Genomic DNA, 15,439 nt, shown 5'->3' on the forward strand with positions numbered 1-15,439 from the left:
CTTTGATTTGAGGAACTGTTAAAATGCTTTGCTTTCCCGAAAACTGAAAACAGCTGAGAGAGAAACAAGCTCTTTGATCCCCTGAGCCTAACACGCAAAGCGCCCGACTTCACCTCCTCTGTTCAATCCGGGTCGTCGGCCACGCCTGGAGCGAAAGGGGCGGAGACTCCAGTCACGTCATATGCTCACGCCGGAAGTTGGCTGCGACGCAGCGACGAGCTGTAATCTGGGAAGGTAGAGCGAGCAGTCTTTCCGTGCTGCGTGGGTAGAGAATTGGCTGGTTGGGATTTGGGGGTAGGTATTTGGGCCAAAAGTGGAACGAGACTCGGGCTTAAAAAGGTCCGGTCTGCCCTTAGAGTTAGGAGAGGGTGAGGGTAGGGTCAGTGCTGTTAGACCTTTGCCTGGTTTCTTTCCGTTTAGCTGTTTCACTGTTGGGGGTTATTTCATTATTCTTTCTTTATCTTTGGTTCGCAGGTTCCCCTGTTGAGGGATATAATTTTTTGGCCATCTCTTGCTAAAATTGATGTGAATCCTTCTGCCTCTAAATAGCTGAATAATCCTGTGCAAATTAACTTCGCTAAGCGTCTGTTTCTTCCTCTGTAAAGGAAGAGTAATACCTCCTAGAATTGTAAAAATTATAATGAAATAACTAATATAAATGAAATAACACGTATGAAGTATTATTGTGTCCATTTTGGGGGATAATTGCGCAAGATATTGGTTTTTTGTTTCGTCCTTTGTACCTACTCACAGGGTTTGAAAAAGTACCTATTAGGAATTAGGATCTTTTTAGCTTTCCCTGAGAATGATGAGGCCTGGTTGGATTTGTGAGGAGCCCCTTTGAGATATTCAGTATTTGAATCTGTGATTTCAGGGACTAACAATGGACACCCAGAAGGACGTTCAACCCCCAAAGCAGCAGCCAATGATATACATCTGTGGAGGTAAGAGTAGCACTTACATAAAGTAAGAGTATTTTACTTCAGTTTGTTTGAAATTACTACATTTATCTTTGGCTTAAAGGAGTCACTCATCTTTAAAGTTATAAAGCAGAACACTTTAGCACCCAAAAACGAATCCACTCATTAAGATTTCTCTCCTGAATAAGAGCATTGCCCACAACTCTTTTTTCTTTCCCCCTTAATATATTGGTAATAGCGACATTCCCTGGAGACTGAGTATATTTTAGTGTTTTGGGTGAAAAATATGGTTAATATAATTTTACTAAGAGTGGCACCTGTGCTAACATCTCTTGCCAATCTTTTTTTTTTCTTCTTCTTCTCCTCAAAGGCCCCCAACACATAGCTGTATATTCTAGTTGCAGATCTTTCTGGTTGTGCTATGTGGGTCACTGTCCCAGCATGGCTTGACGAGCAGTGCCATGTCCACGCCCAGGATCTGAACCAGGGAAACCCTGGGCCCTGAAGGGGAGCGTGTGAACCCAACCACTCAGCCAGGGACTGGCCCCAAAAATATGGTTAATAGAATTTGCTTCTCTGTAATATTTACCTTTTAGACATTGAATAAACATGTTTTCTTTTCTAGAATGTCACACAGAAAATGAAATAAAATCCAGAGATCCAATCAGATGCAGAGAATGTGGATACAGAATAATGTATAAGAAAAGGACCAAAAGATGTATCCTTTTAACTATGCTTTCTAAATATAAGGTAGGAGGAAGTGAAGAATAATGCTTGGGCTGAAGTCAAAGATTAATTTCTGGTAAAATGGTAATAACTTTTGGATGACTTACCCAAAAAAAGGGCATGATTAGTATTTTCATGGACCAATCTGCCAATGTATAGGCATATACTAAATATTACTTGATTTTGGTTCTCATAGGTCTGTTTTTCAGGGATTCTGTATTTAATTAAGTATTCATTCTTGAGTTTGAGTTTATGGACAAACTAAATTACACAAGGAGAAATAAAAAGATTGTGTATGTATGCTACCTAATGGAAAAAGTGAGGCTTACAAATTAGCCAAAAGACAGATAGTAAATTGTTGTGGTAACTAACAATATTTTTTTGTTTTTTTGTTTTTTTTTTTATGAACAGTGCTTCCCTTTATTAGTGAGAAAAAGGTTCAAGCTTCTGCTAGCTTGCCTGTGGAGATCGGTTTCCATCTCTGGTTTGTTTTTCTCTGTCCATGGGTCCTGGGCAAGGCCTGTCTTTCCAGCCAGGGGGGCACATGCCAGCAAACTTGACATCATGTGTGTGCTTCTGACTGATCACCAGGCCCACAGGTTCTGGTCCTGTTTTGTTTTCTCTTTTACTTAACTAACAATATTTTTTAAATCAGTAAGTTATCACCTTTAACATTGCATCAGTGTTTTTTGGTTCATTGGTCTTTTGTACCATGGAAAGGGGACTAATAAAAATTGAAATAGTTTTTTTTAGTTCATTTCCAATTATCATAGTAAATAGTGAATTCCATTCTTTTGTGCATTTTAGATTAAATAACAAACTAGCTTATTGCAAAGGGAAAATGACTTGGAAGTGTTAAATCTTTTATATAGTTTTTAAATAGTTTTTTTGTCCTTAACTCAGTTTGATACAGTGGTGGTTTTTGATGCTCGATGAAACGTGGAATTTAGAAGAATATGTTTGTTTGTATTTGGATTTGTTAATGTTGCTGTATATCTTTTGATTAGTGTGCTTATCTTTATGAATACATCTATATACACATGATTTCATTTTAAAAACCATATTGTATTTAGTATCTGTTAATAGTTTATATAAATAAATTGCTTTTGTTCAATTACCGTGATTTATAGTTTAATTTTATTGTATATGTAATCTCACACACAATGAAAGTTAAAAGTGCTTTCCGAAACCGAAACCTAGAATTATCTGGGGCCCTTGTTAAAAACGAAGTTTTCTAGGGCCCTCTAGAGGTCTGATTAAGTACATTCTTTGGAAACCACTATTTTGCATCATCAACTGTTTGTAGAGTTTTCAGCATCATTTTGTATAGAGTGTAGCAATGCACTTACTGTCAGTGTGCATACATCATTTTGAGTTGTATTTTTCATTTGTTACTTGGTGTAGGCCTTTCTGTATATAATATATATAATGCTTGACTATTTTTTAAATTTTGGGCAAGAGAAAAGGAACTTTAATGGTTGCTTCTGTAAGGCAAAATCAACCCCAAGTAAAGTGGATGAAGCAGCCCATTAAGTCAGGTGCAGTTCCTAAATGTAATCATTCATTAAGGTAAAACATTCTGCTTTCAGGATATAAAAAGCATAGGGATTGGTTTACACTGAATTATTAGATACATGTTTAAAACTTTTGCCTTTATCTTAGGGGTGTAGATACTGAGATACTCCGTTTGTTCCAGGATTCTATTGTTACAGAATGTCATCTTGGCCTCCCTAACACTCATTTTGAAGATTAGACATAGTCCAACTTTATTAATAGCTATGTGTCTCTGACATTCCAAAAAATTAACTATTCAGGGTCTGGCCTGGTGGCGTAGGGGTTAAGTTTGCATGCTCAGCTCTGTTGGCCTGGGGTTTGCTGATTTGGATCCCGGGCATGGATCTGTGCACCGCTTATCAAGCCATGCTGTGGCAGGCGTCCTCATATTAAAAAACAGAGGAAGATGGGCACAGATGTTAGCTCAAGGCCAATCTTCCTCAGCAAAAAGAGGAGGATTGGTGGTGGATGTTAGTTCAGGGCTAATCTTCCTCGGAAAAAAAAAAAAATTGCCATTTTTAAAAAAACACCTGTATTTCTAGACCATCCTCAAATACTAAGTTCTATAGATTTATTACGTGCTATACAGAGTACTACCATGCTCAGATTTTTAAAGAGTGCTTCTTGGTCCAGGCCTTCCTTTAGCTATGGCTTTCATAATTTCATAATTTTGCCACATCCCTTCTTGACCTTGTCCTTTTTGGACAAAAGAGTCTCAGTAAATATGATAGCTCTTTATGACAGCCCCCTAAATAGACCCCAACTCACCGGATAAGGTTGTTGCTCTTAACTGTTCTAATTTCATCCTAGGTCCTTTGCATATCTGTAGTTTAATTGAATATTGTTATTTGGTTAACTAGACAGTGGTTTAATGGAAAAAGCATTACCACTGGAACTCAAGACCACTGTTTCAGTTAGTCATTTACCTATTTGTGTCCCCTTCGTCTGTAAAATGGAAGTAATTTTACCTTTTGCCTACCTGGAGAGTTTTAAGAAAAAAAAAGAAAATACATAGAAAATTGCTTTAAAAAGATTCTTTTGGGGGGCCAGCCCTGTAGCCGAGTGGTTGGGTTCATATGCTCTGCTTTGGCAGCCCAGGGTTTCGCTGGTTTGGATCCTGGGGGCGGACATGGCACCGCTCATCAGGCCATGCTGAGGCGGCGTCCCACATGCCACAGCTAGAAGGACCCACAACTAAAAATACACAACTATGTACTGGGGGGTTTTGGGGAGAAAAAGGAAAAATCTTTAAAAAGATTCTTTTGAATAGTGCTCTATAAATATAAAAATCAGTAAATCTGAGCTTGAAATTAACATGTAAGTTGTCCCCTATTAAACTGCTTACCAATGATTATGTACATGCATGTCCCTGAGAAAAGCACGGCAATTGGTTCAAATCCAGCCCTGCTACTCAATGACTGGCCAGTTCTTTTCTTGTAAGTTCAGCTTCATTGTCAAAGTGGAGGAATTAGTGATGGTCAGTACAGTTCGAGACTCTGGAACTATCTTCAGAGACTGAAGTTATGAAAAATGCAAAGATAGATGAAATCAGAAATCACCAGTCCTAAGGAAGAATAAAATATCATAAGGTGAGAAAGTGTAAACAGAAGATGTAAAAAGTTGCCTCCTCACAAATACAAATTACATGCACATCCACACCCCTCCTAGAATAAGTTCTGTGTAGCAAATTAGTCAAGAGAGAGTAGTTATTTGAATAGAGGGCTGAAGGGTGGGAGGGAACCAGCCATAGGAAAACAAGGCGAAGGAGCATTCCTGAAATAGAGCAAACAGCCATTGTAAAGGCTCAGGGGTGGAAAGTCAGCTTGCCTTCTTCCCACTTCAGAATGAAGCCCATGTGACTCAAACTTCGAAGCAGGCAGAGGCCAGCTCACTTAGAGCCTTGTGATGGGAGTAAGCAGGAGAGTGACATAGGTTAAGACTTAAAAGATTACTCTAGCTGTCCTGTGAGAATGGAGGATGTAGGGACAAGTGACAGTGGAGAGGCCAGTTAGGGGTCACCTGTAATAGTTCAGGCAAGCAATAATGGTATCTGGGCCAGGGTAGTAGCTGTGGAGGGAGTGAGAGGTTGCTGGTTGTCAGATAGGTTTTGAAGTTGAGCTAATAGGACTTATTGATGGATTGGTTAGTACTTAAGAGCTCAGTAAACAGTATGAACTTTGGCAAAAGGCTTTGGGCCCAAATACCCACAGTGTCCCTTGTTGGCTGGCAGTGTGACTTTACCAGGGTTCATTTCCTCACTTGTAAATAGGCATGAAATAATAGCACCTACTTCAAAGGTTTGTTGTAAAATGAAATAATCCATAAAACTCTCTTAGCCTAATGTTAAATATTATTATCACCATTACTTTAAGTATTACCAATTTCTGCACAGATGATTGTATTGGCCTTAGGATTAGTCTCCCAGCTATCAGCCTTGCTGACCTCCATATTCTTCAGATCTTTCTAAAATACAGATTTCATGGCACTGTCCTGCTGAAAAGCCTCAGTGGCTGGCCATTTTGATAAAGTCAAAACTATTGGGAATAGTATGTTTGGTCCTTGATAATCTGACTCCTTTCCTACTGCTGTCACCAGTTCAACCCACCTCACACTTAATCCTTTGATTCTAAGGAGATGTTTGCAGTTCCTGAAGCAGGTAACAGGCCTCATTTCTTGCTTTGCTGTGCCTTTCCCCATGCTTTTATCTGCCTGAAATGTCTGGCGTTCTTCACCAGCATCAGAATTTTGAAGGATTGCTTTGTTGTCTTTTAACTTCTAGTATTATTGTTGAGAAGTCCAAAACCATTCTTATTTCTAATCCTTTGTATGTGACCTATTTCTATCTGGAAACTTAGAATTTTATTTGGCAGTGTACTGAAATTTTTGCAGTGTGCCATGGTGTGGGTCTATTTTCTTCCACTGTTTTGGTCACTTGGTGGGACTTTCAATATAGAAACACAAGTTCTTCAATTCTGGGAAATTTTCTTGAATTACTTAATAACTTCCTATCCTCAATTTTCTCTTTCCTCTAAATCTGTTTTTAAAATCTAATATTACACTTTGTTGACCTAACTTTCCCATCTTTTCTTTTGTTTTCGTTTCTTTCTCTGCTTTGTAAAAGATTACTTTCTAGTCCATCTATTGGGTTTTTCTTTTCTGGTATAATATTTTTAATTTCTAAGAGTTTAGGTTTTCTTTGTATGTATGTGTGTGTGTGTATATATATATATACACACACACATACACTCACACACACAGACACAAATATGTATAGAGAGAGAATCTCCTCTTGTTTTTTGGATGCAATGTCTTATCTCTAAGAAGATGATAGTGATAATTTTTGTCTCCATAGTCTATTTCCTTCAATTTGCATCTTATCCTGCTTATTAAGTGTAAATGTTCATGTACATAATTATAACCAGAAGAAAACATTAAATGTGAGCGAAAATAAAAAAATACAGGGCATGTGGAATTACAGCCATTTCCCTCAATATTTAAAGGATTTCTTCCTATGCTGGAAGTAAAATGATGTGAAGTTACAGTAAGCTGAGTGTTTTAGACTTAGCACATAATTTTGAACAAAGTTTGCTGGCTGGAATGAGGTGTGAAGTGACTCCATGGCTGAGGGTGATGCCATTCCCCATGACAATACAGTAAAGCATAGGATGAGAATTTGAATCTGTGTCTATAAACATGCAAATTTAACAATTTCTAGCACTGGCAATAGAAATAATATAATTAGTCGTATTTTGAGCATTAGAATTTTTATCACTATTAGTACCTGCTAATAGACTGTAGGTCTGTAATTTTAAGTGCAAAGGGGGAAGAGAAATACATTTATTGAACTCCTATTATGTGCCAAGCATTTTATTAGGCGATTTTAACTAGTTTGAAAATTATAAAACTGAAATACGTTTCCTCACAAATGAGCTCTACTGTTTTATTCATCGGAATTGTATTATGTCTTACTCTGTTTTGTATCCCAGCGCCCAGTACAGCGTCTGACTCATAACCGGTACTCAGAAAATGTTGAAAGCGTGAAAAAGAAGAGGGAATCTTGCCCTTCATTTACTCTTTTGTGTAAAAGGAAAGGGTTAAGTAAATCTACGTTGCAGTGTAGATATCCTGAAGGTTTAATTTGTGTTTATAATTAAGTAGAAGTAGTTATCAATTTACTTTGCAGGTAGTACAACAATCCAGAACAGTAACGGCGTTTTAACTCAACCTAAAACGAACTGAAACGCAAAGCAGAGGAAGGGGACCACACACTTCAACTCTTATTTCTTGGTGAAGGGTCCTCTGTCCCGGCGTCTGCAAGGCCTGTAAGGCCAATCAGCGGGATGGCAAGTCCAGGACTAGCCAATCAGGTCGCAAAGGCCTAATCCCCGCCCCCGGCGGTCAGTCGCACGCCCTTGGGCGCTCTGGCGGGGCCACGCCCCTCCCTGGTGAAGTGGTTGGCGGCGGGCGTCCTCACAGCGCGGAGCCTGAACCGGGTGAGTACATGCTGGCCAGAAACAAATTACATCTTCCCATCGGAGGCCTTCCCTCGGAGCCGGGGTGAAAGGCAGAGCAAGTGCACCGTCGAACTCGAGTGGCAGGGAGCGTCTTGTGGGGTGGACGACCTTCTTGGTCGTGGGAGGCAAACGGGGGCCCTTTTGTTTCTCGCGGCCGACTGTGGCTGATGTTGGGGTGGAGTCGCAACACCAGGGATTCCTGGGGTCCGCTGGCAGCGACTAGTCCTGGTGACCAAAGCCCGGGAGTGGGGAGCAGTTTCGTAGGGTCCTGACGTGCCCCCTGACCGTTGAGGGTTTGCTGTAGAGCTCCTGGATCCCGGCCAGTACCTGACCCCGCCGCCCTCTCGGGCAGCGCTGTACATAGAAACCGTTGCTACGGCTGGAGGATGCCATGTCCTGTCGGTCTCTGGCTGCAGGGGGCGCTTGGCTTGTGGATGCTGGAAAGAAACTTCTTAGGTGGCAACACACAGGTTTTTGTTACTAATCCATCGTAGTTTGCCCTGGAGGCATTACTGATAAACTTATTAGGAAATGTGGGAAATGGGTGTGGATTAGGATGATAGAGAAGAAATAAAATCCAACTAGGACCAAAGGTTTTCCTAATCAGAGACAAAGAAATTACAAACAGATGTGGAAGAGTTCTAAAGAGACCAAATAAAGTATAACTTGTTTTTTGGAACTTGAGAATGTGTATCCTACCAAAAAAAAAAAAAAAAATGGTGTTTTCAAAAAGGATTCTCAGAGAAATGTTAAACAGTGTTTAGAATTAAATTCATTTGATTACCAGGAGATCTACCATTTCAAATCTTTGTCACTATATTTTGTTCAAATCATAAAATCTCAGGGGTTGCAAGATACATTCAATTCGAGGTAGTCTATTTTAATCCCATTAGATGCTTAAATCTCTCCCATCAAAGATCCTCTAGCTCTTCGGAAAAATTCTCCTAAGGCAACCCATTCTATTCTGGGCAGCATCAATAATTTAAAAGATCTTCATCTTGCTTTCCTGTAACTTCCACCCTTAAAGCTATCCTTGTGATGGGAAACATTCATCATACTGGGCCTGCCGGTATAGTGTGAAAGCCACACTTCCATTTCTCATCTGGGTCTCATCACAAAGCTGACAGACTGTCATCCATATCCTATACTCAAGTCAAAGCCTGCAGGAATATGGACGAGAAGCTGTCAGAACGTCCTCTTTTTCTGCAGAGGTCTGGTATAAGACCACACTCCCAGAGGGCAGGCATGCTGAATTAGACTCACTGCTACTTCTTGTTTTAAAATTTATCACCCAATGTATTTTAGGGCAGTGTTTTTTAAAAAAAACTTTGACAATGACTTAAAATAAGAAATATATTTTTCTTTGCAACGTGTGTATTTATGTACACACATATTTATAATTTTTATGTCAACATTTTTTGTAAAAAACAATTTTTACAAAAAATGTTTGCTTTAATTGTATGTGTCAGGTGGTCTGATTTGTTGTTCTATCTCATTATAAAACTGCTGATTGCAACTCACTTAATTGATTTCTTGGGTTGCCACCTGCAGTTTCAAAAACACGGATATGATAGTTAAGTATGTGGGCTCTGTTAGTCACCTACTGAGATTCAAATCCTCAGTTCACTACTTAATAGCTATATGAACTTGAGTGGTTTACATACTTGAAATATCAACTTCCTCATCTGTAAAGTGGGAGTAATTATTAATATCCTTCATGAGAGTGGTTTTGAAGGGTGAGATAATTCATGGCACATAGTAATTTAGCTCTGTAAATGTTAACTGTTTTAACATTTAACATAAGCCGTAAGCTCTCTACTTAAAATAAAACCTACCTGATAGAGTAGTTGAAGGGTTAAATGAGGTAATATATGTAAAGTACTGACAGTGGCGCCCAGCACACATGAAGAGTTATGTATTTGTTGCTGTGATTATCATCATCATTATTAGCAGTGTATCAGTATCATTAGAGTAAAACTGTCCAAGGCTGCCTTATTCCCAATTCAGCAGGTGTTTCTTAAGGGGTATAAGGTACTACTTATTGTGTTAGTCCTGAATATATGAAGATGAATAAAGTAAGATCTCTCACAATCCAGAAGAGAAGACAAAGAAACATAATTAGAGTATGTGCTATATGCTATGAGAGAGGTATGTACAAAATGCTGTTGGAACACAGATCTGGGAGCTGTTCGTTGATGGGAGTAGGAGGCAGGGAATGGGAAGAGGGTGATGCTAAGGAGAGTTGCAGAAAGGTGTGATTTATGTTTGTGCTGAATCACAAAGGATGATTGAGATGTTAACTTAACAACTAAAGTAGATGAAGGTCGTTCAAATCAACATTAAAAGATATCTTAAAAAGCAGTTTGAGCACTAAAGGGAATCTGAATATGCCACCTCCAAATAGGCCATTTGGCATAAGGATTATTTTGAGCTGAAGGCAATTAAGAAACAGCAGACACAAGAAGAACTCTCTGCCCTCTCCCTTTCTGCCTAAAAGCAGGGCATGAATTTCCACTTATGAAGGTGTCCCCTCCTCCCCTCTCCCGCAATAGGAGGAGAACCACCCTTATCACAGTAGATGGACAGTCAGCACCGAGCTGAGTCTGCATAAACAAATCTTACACAAATAACCCTTATCTTCCATTAGTTTTTCCCATATATTTACCTTCTCCTAGAAACCAAAACCCATTTTCCTTTGTCTCATCACTTTACAATTTATCACCCTCTGTTAAAATGATATGTAGATTCCCAGCCTAACAGTTTCTTTGGGTTTTCACTTTTCTGTGAAGCTCCCGTGTGCATATAACATAAACCTTTTCTCTTGTTAGGCTGTCTTTTGCCAGTTTAATTCACAGGCCTCAGATACTGAACCTAAATGGGTAGAGGAAAAGTTTTTTTCCCTCCTCTACGGCATCAAAACCTACTTTGTCATTGTATTCCATCCTTGCTTTAGTGAAGATTAAGTAACATAATCCGTGTATGGTACATAGTAATTTAGCTCTATGAATGTTAACTGTTGTTATCAAGGAGAGATAATTTGAAAGTAGCCTTCCTCCTTGGAAGAAACACTCCCTCATATTTTCTATCAAAATGAAAAATAAATATTACAGAAGTGCCTAGACTATCCAAATTGAGTATTACTATATATCTATATTAGATTAATAACTGTTTTCCTGTACTACATTTCAGCCATGACTGCCAAAGATTATCCGTCATTGTGGGGCTTTGGAACAACAAAAACATTTAAAATTCCTGTTGAACATTTGGATTTCAAGTATATTGAAAAATGTTCAGATGTTAAACACTTGGAAAAAATTCTTTGTGTGCTTAGGTAAGCATTTAAAAATCATCTCATGTTTCAGTATGCCGGTGTTAATTATGTTGTTGACTTCTAAAAGTCAAAGCTACATTACAAATAGCACATTTGGAGCAAATTTTCAAATATTGAGATTGTTGGTTTTTGTCCATGTTAGGTTCCAAAATAGTGCTTTTGATTCTGTGGTTAGTTGGGAGGGCTCTGGCTAGGTCTACTTCCAGCATGAGACTTAGGCTAATTAGTATCCAAGAGGGCATTTTTCTTGCTTCCTCCACATTTTCTAGGAAAAGAAAGTAGCTTTATTGGGAAAAGGTAAAGCAGCCATTAGGAGGTAAGATTAGCTCAACAGCTTACGCTGATAAAGTTTTTGACACTCTCCCACTTTATACCATCTGGCAGAAAATGTGGGTGACTCACTGGGAGCTGGTCACACGGAGGATGGTGGGAAGGCCAGGAGGTAGGACCAGAAGGCAGGAAATCAGGGCCTTCTCCGGGTGAGAGCCCCGTGACCATGATTGGCAAACTCTAATATACATTAGGGTAAAGCATATGCAATTTAAAGAATTTTTTTTATAATCTAATATTCTTATTAATCCCTAAAACTTATGGTTGTTAAAAATACAAATTTGAGGGCCCCATACCCGGAGATTCCAGTTTAGGAAATCTGGAGTGGAGCCCAGGAACATGTGTTTTTAACAAGCACACTGCCTGATTGACATGCAAGTGGTCTAGGGAACTCACAACAGGAAACACCGCCCTGTCGCATACCACCCTGTGCCACCCATTTTGGATTTCCTGAGGAGTTTTCATTTGGTGAGTAGCCTAACATTGCAGAAGCACAGACTGCTCCTTTTCAGGACATCAGTAGTATTCCTTCTGCTCAGTGGTAGTTCTTCTTTTCTTCCCTCTGACCCTTGTCCTTGTCACTGTGTCCTTTCCTTTTTCTCTCTCATCACCTTCAACCTCCTGTCCTCCCTACGTATCCCTGCTTGTCCCCAGCCAGAGTTGATGTAATAACTTTATCATTTCTAAAATGGAAAGCTAAGCAGCATATCATATTGTTTTCCCTTTTATTTTTCTCAGGAGTATAAGAACATTTTCGTTTCTATTTGGTCAAGGACTGATAAAGAAAATGAGAAGTGTACAGGATGGAAAAGTTTGAAAGCCATAGTGATACTGTTGGTTCTAAGAAGTTCTCTCAAAAGCCTAGTTAGATTATATTGCATTGACTTAGAGTTATTTTTTAAAATTTAATTTGAAAATGGTATTTATTTCTATTTTTCTAAAAATTTAAAACTAAACATTTATAAGAGGGGGGAGAAGATTGATTTTCCTCAAAAAAACAAATTAAAAAAGAACAAATGTGTCCATCTAAGTCTCTAAGGACGGAATTCTGTTCCTTGAGCAGTTGAATTTAGAGACGTATTGTTCTAAACTGTTCCTCTGCCATTTTCTTCCTATCCCTTTGGGAAAAAAATTGAGCTGTGAATTCCTCCTTAGAAAGGAAGTGCCAAGTCTCACTTTCTGCCTGTCTCTAATATTGAATTTCCAGTTATAAGTTTAAAATTACCGTATGTACAAAATGAACGTGTGTGTTAAAGAGGAGAGAAAATGTTGTTTGTTCAACTTTTAAAGTGTGTAATGAAAATTGGTGTCTTCAGAGCTCCTTTTGTTCCTTCATTGCATCACTTCATAGATTAACAGGTAAAAATGGAGGTTGTGCTGGTTGGGGATGGTGAGTGGGAAACCAGCAGCCCAGCCTCCATCCTTGTGCCGGGCAGTCCCTGAAATCTCTGCGAAAACCCTGGGCTCCACGGAACCCAGCTTGCAGAACACTGGTCCAGATGACCTCTAAATAAAGTGCTAACTCTAAAATTCTGAATTTTTTTAAAGGTCTGGTGAGGAAGGATATTATCCTGAACTTACCGAATTTTGTGAAAAGCGCCTTAGAGGCTTGGCGCCTGAAAGTAGAGCTTTGAGGAAAGATAAGCCTGCAGCCACAGCATCCAGTTTTACAGCAGAAGAATGGGAAAAAATTAACGGTGATATAAAGGTATCGAATAACACCAGTTTTTGTGACATTGTCATGTTGTATATACGTCTACTTCACTTATCCAAGATCCTAGGCTTCTTTTTTGTCAGTAAAGGGGTTTTAGTGTGATTACTTAAGTAGTATTGCTTGCTTCTTACACCCAGGAGAATATTGTGAATGTGTGTGTTTGTGAGTGCACACACACACACGTGTGTATTTTAAATGACTGAATAATATTCTGTCCTATGAAAGAAACATAATTCAATCAGCTCCTATAAATAGTGCTATATAAACATGTTTATAATTTTTTTGTATCACCCTTGTTATTTCCTCAGGATAAATTATTAGAATTCAAATTGCTTGATCAAAGGATCTGAATATTGTTAAGGCTTTTAAAACATTTCCATGTTCTCAGAAAAGTCATATCTTTGTTCTCTTCTACCAGCAGTGTGTAAGAATGCCCATTTCAGGTACTCTTCACTGGATACTGTAGTCATTTTTTACATTTTTTAATCAATTAAATAATTGAGACAATGATAATAGTTTATTGTTTGATTACTAGCAAAGTTAAATTTTTTCATCTATCTGTCACTTGAATTTCTTCTTTTGTTAATGGCCTGTTTACTGATTTCTTTTAATAAGCTTTATTGAATTGGCATTCAATAAAAATTAGCAGTTTTATGGTATACATTTTGCTGAGTTTTGACAAATGTGTATGCTATAGAACATTTCTGTTACCCTTAAAAGTTTCCTTGTGCCCCTTTGCAGTCAATGCTGACCCCACACCCTGGCTCCTGGCAACCACTGAACTGCTTTATATCATTCTAGATTTGCCTTTAGTAGACTTTCATGTAATCATACAATATGTTGCCTTTTGTGTCTGGCTTCTTTCACTTAGCATAATGCTTTTTATATTTATCTATCTTATTGCATGTCCATAGTTCATTTCCTTTCATTGCTGAGTAGTATTAAATCGTATAGATATCTCACAGATTGTACGTCCACTTACTAGTTGATGAACAAATGCCAAAATGTTTTCCACAGTGGCAATCCTGCCAGTAATGGATAAAAGTTCCAGTTGCCCTGCATCCTGGTTAGCACTTAGTATTGTCAGTTTTGTTAATTTTAGTTATTCTGTTAGGTTTGTAGTGGTATCTCATTGTGGTTTTAATTTCCATTTCTCTCATGACTAATGATGTCCAGTGTCTTTTCTTGTGCTTATTTGCCATCCATATATCTTCTTTTGTGAAGAATCTCCAAAATCCTTTGCCCATTTAAGAAAATTGGGTTGTTTGTGTTCTTACTGAGTTTTAAAATACATGTCTTTCATTAAATACATCTTTTGCAAATATTTTCTGATATTCTGTGGCTTGCCTTTTCATTTTTTTAACAGTGTCTTTGAAAGAACAAAAGTTTTTCATTTTGATGAAATCAATTTTTCTTTTATAGTTTATTCTTTTTTGTCCTTTTTAAGAAATCTTTGTCTAATCCAAGATTCCTAAGTTTTATCCTATGATTCTTCTAGAAAGTTTATAGTTTTAATTCTTAAATTTAGTTCTATAATCTGTTTTAATTTTTGCATACACACACAGTACGGATATCCAAGTGTTCAAACACTGTTTAATGAAAGATTATCGTTTCTACTTTGAACTTCTCAATACCATCATCAAAAATCAATTGACCTGTGTATGTGTGGATCTATTTCTGGACTCTCTCCATTCTGTGTCATTAACCTAAAACGTCTGTCTTTTCTCCAGTACCTCATTGTCTTGATTCCAGAAAGTCTTGAAATCAGAGACTGTGAGTCCTCCAACTTTCTTCTTCTTTTTCGAGGTTGTTTTAGCTATTCTAGGTCCTTTGCTTACCAATTTCTGCAAAATAACTTGCTTGTATTCGCATTGGGATTGTGTTGAATTTGTGGATCGATTTTGGAAGAACTGACATCTAAACAATATTGGAATTTCTGATCCATGAACATCATATATTTCTCTGTTCATTTAAGTCTTCTTTAATTTTTTGTGGCAGTGTCTTGTAGTTTTCAGTGTATAGTTCTTGCGTATTTTTTGCTAAATTTATTCCTAAGTATTTCGTATATTTCGTGCTGTTGTAAAAGTTAATGTCTTTTAATTTCAGTTTTTTCCTTCATTCTAAGTCATTCTAATTATATAATTTTCTGGGGGTTTTTTGGTCTGGTAAAATACATATCATGTAAAATTTACCATCTTAACCATTTTTAAGTGTACAGTTCATTAGTGTTAAGTATCTTCACGTTGTTGTGCAACCAATCTCTAGAACTTTTTCATCTTGCAGAACCGAAACTCTGTACCCATTAAATAATTCTCCATTTCCCTCTCCCATCAGCCCTGGCAACCACCAT

At 38.1% G+C, this 15,439-nt stretch overlaps 2 protein-coding genes across 3 annotated transcripts in view; both read left to right on the forward strand.

Moving 5' to 3' along the window:
* Nucleotides 1–145: 145 nt before the first annotated feature.
* POLR2K (RNA polymerase II, I and III subunit K) lies at nt 146–2,764 on the forward strand. Its single transcript, XM_014867375.3, has 4 exons — nt 146–294; nt 875–944; nt 1,546–1,638; nt 2,560–2,764. Exons 2-4 carry the CDS (start codon nt 884–886, stop codon nt 2,580–2,582), a joined length of 177 nt encoding a protein of 58 aa, XP_014722861.1. The 5' UTR covers nt 146–294; nt 875–883; the 3' UTR covers nt 2,583–2,764.
* Nucleotides 2,765–7,383: 4,619 nt separating this feature from the next.
* The window catches only part of SPAG1 (sperm associated antigen 1), a 91,484-nt gene continuing 83,428 nt past the window's right edge, over nt 7,384–15,439 (forward strand). Inside the window, exons 1-3 of one of the 2 annotated variants that reach the window (XM_044743895.2) lie at nt 7,384–7,693; nt 10,904–11,045; nt 12,924–13,083. In XM_044743895.2, coding sequence (XP_044599830.2) covers nt 10,906–11,045; nt 12,924–13,083 — 300 coding nt within the window. In that variant the 5' untranslated portion in view covers nt 7,384–7,693; nt 10,904–10,905. The remainder of the gene's footprint in view (nt 7,694–10,903; nt 11,046–12,923; nt 13,084–15,439) is intronic. The other variant, XM_070481403.1, reaches the window with a different exon arrangement.

Source organism: Equus asinus, chromosome 12 (genome assembly GCF_041296235.1).
Source record: "Equus asinus isolate D_3611 breed Donkey chromosome 12, EquAss-T2T_v2, whole genome shotgun sequence".
Classification (NCBI taxonomy): domain Eukaryota; kingdom Metazoa; phylum Chordata; class Mammalia; order Perissodactyla; family Equidae; genus Equus; species Equus asinus.

Excerpts from the sequence above, each read along its gene's own strand:
- POLR2K (XM_014867375.3), top strand. The coding sequence starts at position 884 with ATGGACACCCAGAAGGACGTTCAACCCCCAAAGCAGCAGCCAATGATA. Across the intron at positions 945-1,545 it reads AATGATATACATCTGTGGAG|AATGTCACACAGAAAATGAA; the intron begins GTAAGAGTAGCA and ends TTTCTTTTCTAG. Across the intron at positions 1,639-2,559 it reads TAAGAAAAGGACCAAAAGAT|TGGTGGTTTTTGATGCTCGA; the intron begins GTATCCTTTTAA and ends AGTTTGATACAG.